Source organism: Achroia grisella, unplaced genomic scaffold (assembly GCF_030625045.1).
Source record: "Achroia grisella isolate CSIRO2021 unplaced genomic scaffold, CSIRO_AGI_Agris_v1 utg980, whole genome shotgun sequence".
NCBI classification, from domain to species: Eukaryota; Metazoa; Arthropoda; class Insecta; order Lepidoptera; family Pyralidae; genus Achroia; species Achroia grisella.
The window spans coordinates 309,046-325,387 of record NW_026713079.1 but is presented as its reverse complement, the minus strand read 5'-3'; the positions used below and the strand labels follow the sequence as shown (position 1 = coordinate 325,387).

Below are 16,342 nucleotides of genomic sequence, written 5' to 3'. Positions count from 1 at the left end.
CTCTGCTCAGTTTGGGACTAGATGGCACTGTGATCCTGGATTAGTAATCCAGAACAACTTATCATATATTGACGTAATGATGAAAAACAATTAACGTGTGTATATCAATGTGGGTACATTTCGCTCAATATATATAATATATATTTAGTTCGCCAAACGTTTATTTTTTTATATAAATTTATATCGTAATTAAAAAGTTGATGGCACAAGAGTGAAAATTTAGGGTTATATGTATTTTTTAATGCTAAATCATATAAAAAAAATATCACAAAAATTAAGAAAATCTTTTTAGGGTAGCCCACCCTTATTACTTACGGGTATAAAAATAGAAAACAACTTATCCTTAGACCTACTACCGAGGATACATAAAAAATCATCAAAATCGGTTCATTAGTTTAGGATTTCATTGCAGACAAACAACGTGACACGAAATTTATATATCGATATATATCGAGCGATTTGATAACTCTCGTGAATATTTTGTCATTTTCTTTTAAATTAATAAAATAGGTGGTCAGTAGAGATAGTAGTATTTCATAAAAATGGTTTTAAACCATATTTTATAATCAGAAATTTAATTTAAATTATAGTTTGCGTCTTATATCTTATTACTAATAGAATATGAAGCACGACTACGTGACGAAGAACTAAAATCCTTCCATAGAACCTTCACAGTGGTACAGGGCGGAAGTTCTTAAAAATTACACGCTTCATTTCGAGCTCTTCTAATGCTGTTGGCCGCAGCTGGCCTTTGCGACTTCACCGAATGATGGGGGGGAGTGCAGATGGCACTCCAAACTCGAAGGACTTATGGAGCGGCTGAAGGCTAACTCCTGCCTGACGGGTATAAGTCTGATATATAGGTTAACTCCTGCCTGACGGGTATAAGTCTGATATATAAGGGTACTATAAACCAAAACACTACACTCGTGTATATAAGGTTTATTGGTCGGTTTCAAATACAGGTACAAAAAATGGTATAAAGTAAAATACATATGGACTTTCTACAAAACGAAACGTTAGCGAGTTTCAATTTTGTTACAGCGCCATCTGTTTGCGCTGCATGCAAACAATACTATTTTATGGATTATAATACTTTAACAAAGTCTGATATATAGGTTAACTCCTGCCTGACGGGTATAAGTCTGATATATAGGTTAACTCCTGCCTGACGGGTATAAGTCTGATATATACAAATACCACACTTAGTCAAAGATAGTAGGGGAATCTGACAAAGTGTGGTATTTTGAAGGGGACGGTCCTTTGAACGGGTACGCAGCCAGAGTGAATAAGTTGATTGTCATAAGTTTGGTGTTTCGGGTGTTTTCGAAGTGAACTACCCAACGATTGGCATTATAAGGAACACATACATTGGCAAACATTTTAAGTTTATCAATAAAGTAACATCTATTAATGAAAACATCTGGACGGACTTATTAAAAACTAGTAACCCGCCCCGGTTTACACGAGTCCAATTATTGTTGGGACTTTTTTAAAATGATATACATCCATATTTAATAATTCAGGTTTCTACAGATAAAATGTTTTTCAGAACATACAAAATGTTATATTTTCCTATTAATAATGTTAGTATAGACTAGGAATATCGCCTCAGTGAATCCGTTATGCAGTTGTGGTGTACGTGGGTAGACCGAGATACCTTCTTAGTACCTATGTTAAACATAGACAATCGTCATAGACCACTAGAGTCCCTACGTCACATTTTAAATATACTAAACAACTTAAAACAAATTAAACAGTCCCATGGCTAAAAAACATACAAGACTTTTCATGACTTGTTTTAAAAAATAATAGAATATTTCAAAGCAGATTCGTAAATTAAAACTTAGGCAACTATTGTATATATATTACCATTAGCTGCTTTTGGGCGCATTTTTCACGAATGCGAGGGGTCAAAATGCCTCATGTACCTATTTTTTATTCATTCTTTCGCGCGTATGTTTAATGTCATTACACTTTCTTTTAAAACTATTTTTTTTTTAGATTATCTTCCAGGCACGTTTTATATTTATAAATGACCAATAACTCTATAATTATGTTTTTGCTTTATAGTTAGACGCCATTTTACAATGGTAATTATTTATTAAAAATGTAAATAGATGTTTGTACATTATTTTTTGCGTGAAACCGTGAAAGAGCACACGTGCAAAGGCAGCTATTGATAGCCAATCAATGTATAGTGCCACTCGCTAATATTAAGAAAAAAATATTAGGAAATAAAATTACACTATTGTAATAATATGTCAGAACGACTATGTACAGAGTGAAAGCTTGAGCAGTAGCTGAATCTGAATATCTGAATTAGTTAACTTTTAATCTGAAAAATATTATGACCATTATTAGAATGCTGATACTGGCTGTATTGATCGCAATTATAATGTTTTATGATTTTTTATTTAGATTATTGAACTTTCCAGAATTAGAACTAGCTGCACAGCTTTCTTTCTGTATGTTTCTGTATACCACGATGATGGCAAAAACACTGTGTCACATTAGAATTATTTTAAAATTATTGGTATAATAAAATCATAACAATACAAAAATACTCGTATTAAATTCACAATGCATTGGACAAAGCCAAAAGTATGAATGACACTTTTGTAAAAACTTAGTGGAAATCAGAGAATACATTTTGAAACATATTATTCAGAAACTTATGTTCATTTTACAGTAATATTTTTATAGCTACGTACAGGAATTTAATGGACTTACTATTTTTTCGTCTTTCTCCGTCCGGAAGTCTACTTAAGGGTGAGTTACATCGTCACGGCTGCAGTTTTCTTTCTCTTATTATACTAAATTAATCAAGTTACTCTATTTGTATGAAGTACAATAATAATGTAATATATTTGATAAACACTTTCCAGTTTGTTTCCGTGATAAAATGGAAGATTTCGTGATTACTATTACTGGCCTTATACCTTTAAAGGGTTTTTGTTGTACCTTTAAAATGAACCCTGTCAAATATCGCCCTGCTTGTCTGTATGCTGTCAATCAATTATAAACTTTCTTGTTATTGCAATAAATATCTCACTAACTTTATACGTTTAGGCGTAAGTCTTCATTTGGTGGACGCTTTATATTTTCTATTGAGATCTGAAATTAAAATAATTCAAATTATATCCAAATATCTTTATTCATGTATTATTCATTATTAGGGACAATATTAATATAAGGAAATTGGTATTAACACGAATAATTTTATGGTAAATAAATTTAACTCTCGACGTGCCGTGGTCACGAGCAGCGCCTCGTGCAGCCACTGACCGTCAGTTGTCGAGCAGCGCCTCGTGCAGCCACTGACCGTCAGTCGTGCAGCCACTGACCGTCAGTTGTCGAGCAGCGCCTCGTGCAGCCACTGACCGTCAGTCGTGCAGCCACTGACCGTCAGTTGTCGAGCAGCGCCTCGTGCAGCCACTGACCGTCAGTCGTGCAGCCACTGACCGTCAGTTGTCGAGCAGCGCCTCGTGCAGCCACTGACCGTCAGTCGTGCAGCCACTGACCGTCAGTTGTCGAGCAGCGAGAGCCGCAGCGCCTCGTCGAGCGCGCGCTGCTCCGCCAGCAGCTGGTGCTGCCGCGCGGAGTGTTCCTGCACGGAGGCTGCGAGCGCGGCCTGCAGCTCGTCGTCGACGTCCTGCTCGCGCTCCGCGGCCGGCTCGCCCTCCGCCGCCGGCAGCAGCGACACGGACCGCAGTGACGCCTCGATCGCCCTGCACACATCCCAACCCGTTACTCAACTAAATATACAGTAGTTATACGGTATACGCCGCAATTACATCATACAGAGATAATCTGCAGATTAAGCAGTGAAATTATTGGATAAGAGGCATGACATCTGAGTCCTCTGGAATGGGTTTGGCATGAGAGATGAGGCCATCAAATTCTTTACCATGTTTCTTACATAAAACCAGATACATACAAGTAATATCATGAACAATTCCCTAAGAAAGAAAGGTTGTACATAGAACTAACCTCTGCAGCTGGCACTCCTCGTGGGTGAGCAGGCCGTGCCCGGAGGGTGAGGGCGGGGAGGGCAGCTCGTGCGGGGGAGAGGGATTCCGCGGCCGCTCGCCCCGCAGCGCCTCCCACACGTCCACCTGGTACACCAAACATGATACATTTATTAAGATGCGAAGTACAATAGAATTATTGCGAGAAATACAGATGCTATGTTTACAATGTCAAAATTTTAGAAACCAAAATGGTTTTGGTGGTGGTGGTGCTGGTGGTGGTGGTGGTGGTGGTGTCACCTGGTCGTCGGGCTGGTGCGCGGCGGGGTCCAGCATGCTCTGCCGGATGGCGTAGTGCAGCAGGCCGTCGTCGTCGCCGTGGGTGGTGGTGGTGGTGGTGGTGGTGGTGGTGGTGGTGTCACCTGGTCGTCGGGCTGGTGCGCGGCGGGGTCCAGCATGCTCTGCCGGATGGCGTAGTGCAGCAGGCCGTCGTCGTCGCCGTGGGTGGTGGTGGTGGTGGTGGTGGTGGTGGTGGTGGTGTCACCTGGTCGTCGGGCTGGTGCGCGGCGGGGTCCAGCATGCTCTGCCGGATGGCGTAGTGCAGCAGGCCGTCGTCGTCGCCGTGGGTGGTGGTGGTGGTGGTGGTGGTGGTGGTGGTGGTGGTGGTGGTGGTGGTGGTGGTGGTGGTGGTGGTGGTGGTGGTGGTGGTGGTGGTGGTGGTGTCACCTGGTCGTCGGGCTGGTGCGCGGCGGGGTCCAGCATGCTCTGCCGGATGGCGTAGTGCAGCAGGCCGTCGTCGTCGCCGTGGGTGGTGGTGGTGGTGGTGGTGGTGGTGGTGGTGGTGGTGGTGTCACCTGGTCGTCGGGCTGGTGCGCGGCGGGGTCCAGCATGCTCTGCCGGATGGCGTAGTGCAGCAGGCCGTCGTCGTCGCCGTGGGTGGTGGTGGTGGCCGCGTCGGTGTACCCGCGCCCGATGTCGAAGCATGCGTCGTCGAGGACGCAGGCGGGCCGCTCCCCCTCCTGGATGCAGTCCACGTGCCGCACGGGGCTGCTCGTGCCGAAGATGTTCCCGAACGTTATCCGAGCGTTCAGCACGTGGAACAGGGGGATCTCTGTTTGCCAATGATACGAAAATAATAATAAAAAAACAGCAATATTACCCGTCCTATTGTGGATAGATATAAGTTTTTACAGAAAGATATAGCAAGGTGAAAGGGATTGTTAGGAACATATATTAATAAGTCCATTGCTAGCAATGGTACCATGTCAATGGTGATGTGAATTTACCACCATGAACTAACTGACCTGACCTCATACTCATCTTATCATGTTCCACTGGTGCCCCGACAGCGTAAACCTTTAGCGTAGGCGGGTGCACCATACCATTATCACCCATAAAAAAAGTGTCAAGTTAAGCAGAACTTGAGTTAATACTACTACTAGTGATTCTAGAAGAAGGTTTATATATATAATACATGTGGGTGTACATGTATTATATATATAAACCTTCTAGGGCGAAGTAGGGGCGAGTAGCTAGTAAAATTATAAATGTGAAAGTTTGTTACGCTTTCACCCAAAAACTACTGAACCGATCAAGAAATTTTGTACACATATTCCTGGAGGTATTAGAATGAATATCCTATATTCATTCTAATATTACATTTTATATAAAAAAAAATATATAAAAAACAAAAAAATAACATATCAACTTTTTGCCACTCTAGTGCCATCTAGCAGCCAGTGATGTGTGTGTAAAAACTAGTATAAATATGTAGAAACATATTTTTATACATACATAATACGTGACTATTCAAAAGTGCTTATATTAAGTTTATTTGAATAAAGATTATTTCTAAGTCCAGCGTCGTTCGTCAGGCGCCGCATAATCGTAGCACTTACCAATTTTGACAGGAAACCCGGCGGGCAATTGCATTTGTATGAAGTCCCTTAGCTTGGCGAAGTGTGGGGACGATATCGACGACATCAAATCCAGGATTGGCACTATTTGCTCTTGCAACTGTCGAATTATTTTAAATTTTTACATAAATACAACTATTAAAAATTCTTGAAATGAAACTTTAAGACAAACCTTTAGAGTGCATTTCAAAAATGTAAATTATCTTAATATAGTATTTTACTAGAGGCACGATATAATAATATCGTAAAATGGTGACGAGGCGAGAAGTGATTATTTATAAATAGCTGGAAGAATTGCGATTAAATTTTCTCAAGAATACCTTTTTAGATATAGTCAATATATTATAGTGTAAAAAACGTAAGGTAATTTTAATGTATTCATTAATTGTAGAATTTTACACAGTTACTAATACTAGCTGATCCTCCAAACGTTGTTTTGCAATATAAATTAAGTCCTACTGATATGCATATCAAATTTCATAATAGTCGGTCAAGCCGTTTTAGAGGAGTATGGTAACTAACATTGTGATACGAGAATTTTATATATAAGATGACTAAGTATCGGAACTAAAAACTATAAATAAATTGCTGTATACATCCAAATAGCGTTTCGGTTTATTAGCACCCTTAGGATTTTAGGGTTTATTAAATAGGCTAAAGTGTTAAAAAATTACCGTTAAAAGTTAATTTTGAGAATTTTGAAAAATCACACGCCGCATACTGTTTCACGTTTTTTTCTTTCGGACTACTCTAATGCTGTCGACTGGCCTTTACAGTTTCACCGGAAAATAGAGGGCGAGTGCAGTGGCACTCCAAACCCGCAGAAGGATTTATGACGCGGCTGAAAGTCAACTAACGCCTGACGGATACGACTGTTAATCTGAGGGCACCGCTAGATTTTGAACTACGGCTCAGGTCGTCGTAAATCTCCTTTGAATTGGACAAGCGATCGGCCGGAGGGGAATTTTATGTAGTGAAAATATTTTTTTTATACTACGATGGTGGGAAACAGGCATACGGTCCTTCTGATAGTAAACGGTTACCGTAGCCTATGCACGCCTGAAACACCAGGGGTGTCAGATGTGCGTTGCAGACCCTAAATGTATGATGAGTATGATCTAACCTCAAGCGGGTAGTCCTCGCAGAGCCAGAGCGTGGCGCGGAACTTCTGCACCTTGGTGGTCTCCACCCGCGGCCGGCCCACGTCCCGCGCGGGGGCCCCGGGCGGCGGGCCCGCACCGCTGAAGTACTCCTGCCACGTCACCGGGGGCGACTTGGACTTGCTGTCCTCTTCGGGATCCTGAGGAACACCAACACATTATCTGCTGTTTTATTATTTAACACATACTCTACATAATTTGAAACTTAAATTAGCATACAATTAGTAGAAGACAATTATCAGAAAATAATAGAAAATAATATAAGCAGACAAAAATTTATAGAATATGATAAGCTAATAGAAAAGGTAGCAAAATCAAATAGAAATTAAAACTATTTTACTATTTCTGTGTCCATTTAATCTAATCCATCCAATGTCCATTTAAGTGCAAATATTTGTATTCGGCACTATGCTTGCTACTATCGGTCTGGCTGATTTACAGAACTATTTACAGAAGAATGTATTTAAATATGTCTAACAGTTGTCTAGTACCCACAACGTAAGCTCAGCTTAGCTTGAAACTAGATGACATAGAGTGAATTTTCCCGTGTCACATTATTGGAGGTCGCTTTTTTGCCATAATGTAACCTTGTAACACCAGAAAAATGACGCTGGCTAAGTTACGCCAGGGAATTGACTCCTAAAACAGATATTCAGAAACTTGGACGACGCAGGTGACACAAACCTCGTCTGGCGTGGCGGTGAGGGGCGTGGTCTCCGAGAACGAGGGCGACTCGGCCATCGCCAGCAGTTCTGCCAGGGGCGCGGTGGAGGCGGGCCCTGCGGCGGCCGGGCCCCGCTCGGTCCCCGCGGCGGCCGGGCCCCGCTCGGTCCCCGCGAGCGCGGCGTCCCCGGGGTCGTGGTGGGGCCCGCCTGTCCCCGCGGCGCGCGGCACGTGCTCACTGCGCGTCTTGGACACCAGCTCCACGTTGTTGGCGCTGAACACCTTGCACTCGAATCCGTTCACGTTCTCCGTCTTGTCCTGCCGCCAGCCCCAGATTCCGCTCTTATTTCTGACGAGTACAGCATATAATTATATTTATTTGGAATCTCTTCGGCGTATTTAAGATGTGCAATTAACAGTTTTAACTATGCAAAACTAATCGAAAATCATGATAAAGGAAATAACTGATGATTATGAAATTATAAAATGTAACACTGCTAATAAAACGAGCTACATTATAACTGAAATAGACGAAGCAAAAGTATCCATGTAACCAATTTAACGGCTTCGGTAGTTTAGCACTTTAGCTCACCACTTTTTTACACAGCGCTATCCAGTCCCAAGGTTTTAGAGAGCTTTTATTATGGACACTAAACAATTTATATAAATACTTATACACATATTTTATAAATACATAAAATACATAAGAAACACAAAGATCAATATAAGCAAGTAACCGAACCGGCTACCATCGACAAATAAATCGAGACTGTCAACATTTTGTTTCCTTTTTTTTTTTGAGATGAAAAATGAGATGCCTTTGTTGACGGCCTGGTGTGGGTCGATGTGATGCCTTCTTATCACAGAGCTATTATCAACCTATCAAACATTCTAACGTCCCACAAAGCATACCTCTCGAAGCTAATCTTGTCGGTGTCCAGATAGTTGATGGCTATTGGCGTGTTCAGCCGCTGTTCTATAATATCCACTGTCGGAGGTGGCCACTCGCTCGCCCGGCAAATCGGCTCCATATGCTCAGTCCACGACGTACCTTTCTCGTGGTCCAGCTCTATTAGACTTGCAGTCCGGCCTAGGGACAACATGGACCAGTTGTGTAATTACTTAGGACTTAGAACAAGTTTTATTTAAAAGAGCAACATGCTAGTTTCGTGTTCCATCACGTGATGATTCTTCGTTCCGAATGAGTGGTAGAATAAAAAAATGTGATTAGGTACTCAAAAGTGCTTATGTTAAGTTTACTTGTGTAAAGACTATGTTGGCGACAGCTTCTCAGGGAGAACAGTGGACTGTATCGATGGTGGGGTTTAAAAGAAACGGTTGTCTCTTGAAGCCTGTTTATTCTCTCCACAGAAGTTTCACAATTGAGTTATAACCGTATTCGATGTTACATTCAAGTTTCAGCCGCTGTAGCTCAGACTGTATGGCGTCTATAGGAAACTACCGCGACTGACTTTACAATAATAACGGACTATAACTGCCGTCCGTACTGTGTTCGATTATGACAGCCGTCGGCATATAACAATCCGACTATGACTGTCTGAGTCCCTCTATTATAACAGTATTATGACTGCATTATAACTATATTACGACTAACTCGATACAAAAATTCCTCGCCTTATATATGGGAGGTATAGACTGTAGTGGGGACTACAGTCCTTACAAAATTCTTACTGGCAATAAACCAAACCTTATTTCTATCAGACAATGCACAACGTTATACAACTTCATAACAATATCTTTGCACATTGCCGAAATTCCCTTACTTCTTTATTCTCACAAACTAACAGTTACTCATAAAGAATGCATTGCATTTTACAACTCTACCCAAGAATATTTAACATCATCATCATCATCATCTGCTTCATCCTTATCCCATTTATTTGGGGTCGGCGTAATATGTTTTTCGTTTCCATTCATCCCTGTTCGCAGTCATCGCGTTATTTACTTCCTTTCTTACCATATCATCTTTCACACAGTCCATCCATCTCTTTTTTGGCCTTCCTCTGCCCTTATAACCATCCACATTCATTTGTAACATCTTTCTTAAAATATTATCCTCGTTCCTACGCATTACATGTCCATACCATGATAGACGATTACTCTTCAACATTTAACATTGGTGCAATAACCAATTTCCTTGTCTAATTACAATGCACTGTAAACACGGATTGGACAATATTCATAAAGACATGAATTACCGTGTTCCGTCCGTTAGTCTACAATAAGAATATGTTTACAATAAGAAACCCTACGGTCATCATAAACCCGATGGCTAGAAAATAGTAACGGTGTTATCTTATCACAAAAGGCCAACAAATATTCATTGTGTTTATAAACAATGAATGCCAAATGAACGCTGGTACCCAAACAGATGTTCAACCGTTATCGTAGTTTTAAACAGTGAATCGATGTCTTATTCTAAAACAGCACTTTTAAAAACTAATATTATTTCTAAGTTATTGTCCAATTTCAACACACAACTTATTGTCTACCTAATCTGCACAAATAATATAGGTGCGTCGCGACGCCGCTTATACGTGTCGCCTGTCGTCAATAGACTATTTATATTCTAGTTCTTTAAATTTTCTATTACAACAAGACAAATTGACACATTAACTATCCCTTAAGGCAGAGTTATCAATCCTAATTTTGCAAACGGCCATATATTAAATTTAGAATATGTAGGCGGAAAATGTACTGAATTATTATAGAATTTTATTTATTCAATTATATATAAAATTCTCGTGTCACGGTTTTCGTTCCCATACTCCTCCGAAACGGCTTGACCGATTCTCATGAAATTTTGTGAGCGTATTGAGTAGGTCTGAAAATCGGCCAACATCTATTTTTCATCCCCAAATGTTAGGGGTAGTCCACCCCTAAATTTTTATTTTTTATTGTTTAGACAAAATTTTTAGTTTCTATTTTTTTATGATACAACATACAAAAATACATACAATCCTAAATTTTCACCCTTCTATCATCAACCCCTATTTTTTTATAGCAATTTATATGGCATAACAACGTTTGCCGGTACAGCTAGTAGTAAATAATATACGGTTGATAAATATATATGCGATAAATGTGCGATCGCCTTATTGTTACAGCCCGGGGGTCGGATGTGGCGCGCGGGCCGTATATTTGACACGACTGTCTTAAGGGGTGAATATGTTTTAACTGAATACTGTAATGGTTTATGTTGTTGGCAAGGCACCAAAAGTAAAACAAACATTTTATATGTGCATAATAATAAATAAATAAGCCTGAACAATTAACACGGCGCCACATAGTCCCACGGTAAGCAGAGCTTGTGTTATGGGTACTAGACAACTGATATAAATACTTAGATTTTTTTGTAAATACATACAAAACCAGACCGATACAAAAAAATCATACTCATGAATACAAATGTTTGTACCGTGCGTAGAAAATCTGTCGATTTCAATTCATAATGCTAGACAGCCTTTGATACAGATAGTGGTTTAGTCCTATATGACTTGCAGTCCAGCTGTAATGGACATTGGACTGAAATGTCCAGATAAATACAAACAATCATACTCATGAATACAAATGCTTGTACCGTGCGTAGGAAATCTGTCGATTTCGATTCATAATGCTAGACAGCCTTTGATACAGATAGTGGTTTAGTCCTGTATGACTTGCAGTCCAACTGTAATGGACATTGGACTGAAATGTCCGCGGACTATCGTATCGTAAAGCAGTATGCTAAACCGCTAGACCACTGGATACAAAACGAAGTTCCACTGACCTTGTCCTCTGAATATGAAGGTGCGGTCACCGCGCTGCCAGCGATTGTTCTCGAAGCCGACGAGTGTTGTGTCCACACGAACATTCCCCCCTCGCTTGTACACCTTGTATGTATCAAAGGGGCACATACGGGATACTAGGGGGACTGCAGAAATACATACATATTTATTTATTCAAACTTTATATTAAACAAATGTTATGTAAAAAAGCCTATTATAGGATAGATGAATTTATAGATGATATCAATATATAGCAAGTATAAGTTTATTTGCGGACAACGTTATAATTTATTTTTCATACTGCTTTCTTGATATATGATAGCGTAGCGGCTTTTGTATTAATTGCCGCATGCATCCTCATGTAAAGTGCGAATACTGTAACTACCATATAGTAATTTTTGTAGCTGTGACGTGGTCGAGTGGAATGAGTAGTCATGCTCACTAAAATGTCCAGACATGTGGCGGCGTGGTGGGCCGGGTCATTGGGCTCCCTAAAATATGGTCGAGCGCAGTGATGGCTGGCTCATCCGTCATACTCGTAAACGAGTGCTGCTTGTAGGGACTGGTCTGCTCTTATCACTACGACTGATTTAATCTTATTGTCTTTTTATATTTGAGCCTAAATAAATTAGTGCTGGTTGGTAGTTTCTATTCACACGTTTCGACTTGTAAAATGTGAACTTACAAGGATTGTTTAAAAGAGCAACACACAAGTTTCTTGCTTATTCTTCTTGTGATGAGACAGCTTTCCGAATAAGCGGTAGATTTAAAAAAAATGTTGACTATTCAAAAGTGCTTAAATTAAGTTTATTTGAATAAATGATTTTCTTTTCTATTCTATTCTATTTATTCTTTTACACACAAAATTGTATACACGGCGGACGATCATTTCAGGCAACTAGACCCATATGATAAATACCTTATAGAGTAACATACATATGAATTATAATCTAAATATATATAACTCAAATGTGACTGACATAAATTAACGCGATGCCGCGGGCGAAACCACTGGAACATAAATGAAATTATGCATGACAGATCTTAGTCACGTCGCGTATCCGATCTAATAAGGCAATATTGATTAATTCTACCCCCCAAAGTCAAATAGTCGTAAAATTTTATAATAGTTGTTCATTTTCATTTATTTATTTACTTATTCATGCATAAAGGTCTATGACGTAGGCATAGCTTATAGAGTAATATGATAATTTCCAGTAATAAAATATAAATATAAATTGTCTCTGTGGTCACATAAAACAAACTTAATGCCTGATGACATTCTACCAGTCAACCGTCGCGCTGATCTAATAAGGCAATATTACTATATTATGTGAAGTCATAACAGTCGTAATACCCATTTTATAATAGTTGTTCATATTTTATTTATTTATTTACTTATTCAGGCTACTAATAGTCCATGTCATACATAGCTTATAGAGTAATATAGATATGAAACAGTAATAAAATATAAATATAAATTGTCTCTGTGGTCACGCTACTGATGCTTATCTAATCATCCTCCACTGGTGCCCCACCAGCGTAAACCGTTAGCGCAGGCGGGTGCACCATTCCATTATCATTCTTTAAAAAAAAACTGGCATAAAATATTTCAGCACTTTCAGATTTTCATATTTCATATTCAAACACAATATTCACCAAGAGCAAACAGATAGATAGACAAAAAAATATTAAATTCATTCTTTATGTAAGCACGTATATACTTTAATATGCATTTAGTGATAAGCTGTTAATTTAAAATAACAATCAAACATTTGTTTTCTTGAATTTTACTTATTTATATACATTTATGAGACAGATTATTACATTATGGGATTTTTCAAAAAAGGTATTTTAAGGTTTCCTTATATTTATTTAGTCTATTTTATCTTTTCTTTGCTTGATCCAGGAAAATTATATTGCAGCTTCCCAAATTTCATCAATTAATTACTCAAGGTTTATTTCAGGTTTGATTTTCTGTTGTTGCTTATAACTTACCCCAGCTCGTGAACTCCCACTTCATTTCTACATAGAAGTCAGGCGCTAGTCGGAGCTTGTCCAGCAGGTCGGGGATGCTGATGGAGTGGACCAGTACGCGTTGGTAGTCGCGCCGAGATAGGACCAGCGCCAGTAACTCGGGGTCACCACTCGCTGTCGCCTCTTGGACCGCTGCATTTGACAGAACAAGTAAATTATACTATAATATGTATATAAATTATCATAATTTCATTTTAAATTATACACTATATTAATCTGATGTGTAAGCTATATTACTGTAAAGTTTCATCAAAATCCTTTCAGTAGTTTTTGTGTGAAAGAGTAACAAACATCCATCCATACTCACAAACTTTTGTGTTTATAATATTAGTAAGATATAATACACATAGGTACATATATTCAGAAATGTTTGCAGTGTATATTAACCCTTTTCAAGTAGATATAGTAGGTACAAATGATATTATCAGTTATATTACTGTGTGCTTCTTTTATATGTTGATTATTAGATCCTTACCAGTCCATCCATCTTTCTCACAGTTGACATCAGCACCAGCATCGAGAAGAGCATTTGCTGCATCAATGTATCCGAGGGTAACCGCCAGGAGCAATGGTGTTCGGCCGCGAGGATCTTTCAATTCCAAGTCCTGAGTGGTGAACTAGAAATAACAAATATTACCAACTTACTATTGTATAATTCAAGAAAATGTAAGAGTATTTAACCTTTTCAATGTCCGTCATCTGTCGTAGCGACTGAAAGTGAATAGGTGGTATGTACCAGCTGTATGTTTTCAAACGCGTTTCAATCCTATTTTGTTTTTATATATATATACTTTAATGCACTTATTAATAGACAAAGACAATTATACAAAGATGTGAGCAAGGGCGGGCTTATCTCTGCAAGAGATCTCTTCCAGCCAACCTAACCTGTGATAGAGGTGATAGTTAGCAGGCAAAGATAGTGCTTGAGTTTTTGTAATAGATAACAATATTCTAATGTATACTTAAAAAAAAGATTTTAATAAAGATAAAATTGGTAAAAAAGAAGTCACAGTTTTGTGGGCACAGATCTGTGACAAGACGGCAATATGGTTTAAGAGTAGTGCACAGACATGTGTCAAAACATTTGAAGGGTTAAGTAAATTGTAAGAGAAAATAAAATTGGAGTTTTTACCCTAATAAGCTGATGTCATACCCTTACCATTAAGTTTTACCACTTACTCCAATATTTTTTTTCTTTTACAATTTACTTAAATACTTAAGGCTTAGTATGGCTTCTTGTATTGTGATAATGGGATTATTTTCATGTGAAACATACATTACATTGTTTGTATGGCTTTATTAAGAGCCTTGAACAATACTACAAAAACATTTTGAAATTTATTTAAGTAATTTTTTAATTATTTGTAGTAATATTAGTATCTAATGGGGTTGACATGTTTGGAAACAAAAACCCTATATAATATATTGTCCTAGAATTTAGCGGTAATCATCAGCACTAAAATGATGTTGTGTGTAAAACTGCTAGACCAACACTTTCAAATACATTCCTTTAAAGGTCAATTCAGTCTGGTCGCTAAATGCACCATATATTTATTAGTTGGTTGTATCTTGTATATATTATAATGTACAGAAGAAAGTAAATACATTTTTAGTCTCGAGAGCACTCCTCAGTTCTTCATGCTGGTTGTTCCACACCATCCAGTGTAAAGGATAACGCTGAGCTACCTCCTCCGCAGTTAACGCCATTGTTTAAGAACTAACGTCACTAATTACAACGCGAAATATATTATCGTCATAATATTAAATACACTTCTAAAGTAACAATATGTTAAAACATTAAAATATATTAAAACTAAGGACTTTCAGAATTAATATTATAATAATTTCATTTTATACTATCTCTGTCTTGCTCTGCCGCACTGTCACACTGTCAGTCAATTTGAGACTGAGTCTCTGAGTAATTTCTCTAAATGCTCTGTGTTGTTAAATTAGTGAAATGTATGGGTTGCTTAAAAGTAGACAATTTTGAAAATCGGTTTATTTTACAAACATCTAAAGCTAAAAGACAGTTGGTATAATTTCAGGAGTACTAGATATTTTTAATGAGTTCGAGAGGCATTTGTGGCTATTTGTTAAACACATACATATCTTATGGATAAATGAGATCCCTGTATTGGTCTACCACGAAAGTTACTGCGATTATCGCGTAACAAAACGAAATTCACCGAAATACTCGCTTTTAATTTCCACTAGTAAGTTACAGTCATTATCTGGTTTCTTCGGAATCCATTTATTGGACGGTTGTGCCATATCACTATGATCGTGAACGAATGAAAGATGAGAAGTCTTTTATTATACACTCTTAAATTAGGAAAAAAATAAAGTGGTATACTCCGGATAAAATAAAATGTACAGTCGTTTATATTTAAATGTATTTAAATAAAAAACTACTAAAATTAGTAGTATTTTATGTCATAAGAAAACGTCAAACCTCTATTTACATTTGAATTTTTGTTTTTATTTTTTTATATATAAACTTAAGTTTTATCATCACAAGTGTTTTTAAATGATTTTTTATTGCTAAATTTGTTCGTTAAACATCAATGAAAATGAACATCTAATAACTTTGATTTTATTTATTAGTTTCTATTTATGACAAACGCTAACAAATGTATTTATATATTTAGATGAGTAATCCCACTGTGGAACAATGCATACATTTTAACATTCCTAGCAGAGCACCAGGAGTTACTCGTGGCCACTGTAGAAATGCAGAAGGGCGAACAAGATCCATTTTAACCAAATTATGGGTTCGTTTTCACAGACGAACTCAATGCATTGGAGGT

The 16,342-nt window shown here is 38.3% G+C and overlaps 1 protein-coding gene across 1 annotated transcript; it reads right to left on the bottom strand.

Annotated features, from left to right (window-relative positions):
- Window positions 1-3,053: 3,053 nt before the first annotated feature.
- Window positions 3,054-15,407, bottom strand: LOC131854380 (ankyrin repeat domain-containing protein 13D). Its single transcript, XM_059205496.1, has 13 exons — window positions 15,141-15,407; window positions 14,011-14,152; window positions 13,497-13,667; window positions 11,501-11,644; window positions 8,623-8,800; window positions 7,920-8,059; window positions 7,732-7,826; window positions 7,011-7,187; window positions 5,870-5,987; window positions 4,826-5,082; window positions 3,994-4,118; window positions 3,525-3,731; window positions 3,054-3,117 (listed from the first exon to the last, which is right to left on the bottom strand). The coding sequence occupies exons 1-12, from the start codon at window positions 15,240-15,242 to the stop codon at window positions 3,527-3,529; spliced, it is 1,854 nt and encodes a 617-aa protein (XP_059061479.1). The 5' UTR covers window positions 15,243-15,407; the 3' UTR covers window positions 3,054-3,117; window positions 3,525-3,526.
- Window positions 15,408-16,342: the final 935 nt, after the last annotated feature.

Excerpts from the sequence above, each read along its gene's own strand:
- LOC131854380 (XM_059205496.1), bottom strand. The coding sequence starts at position 15,242 with ATGGCGTTAACTGCGGAGGAGGTAGCTCAGCGTTATCCTTTACACTGG. Across the intron at positions 8,801-11,500 it reads CTTCATATTCAGAGGACAAG|GCCGGACTGCAAGTCTAATA; the intron begins GTCAGTGGAACT and ends TGTTGTCCCTAG. Across the intron at positions 8,060-8,622 it reads GACAAGATTAGCTTCGAGAG|AAATAAGAGCGGAATCTGGG; the intron begins GTATGCTTTGTG and ends TGTACTCGTCAG.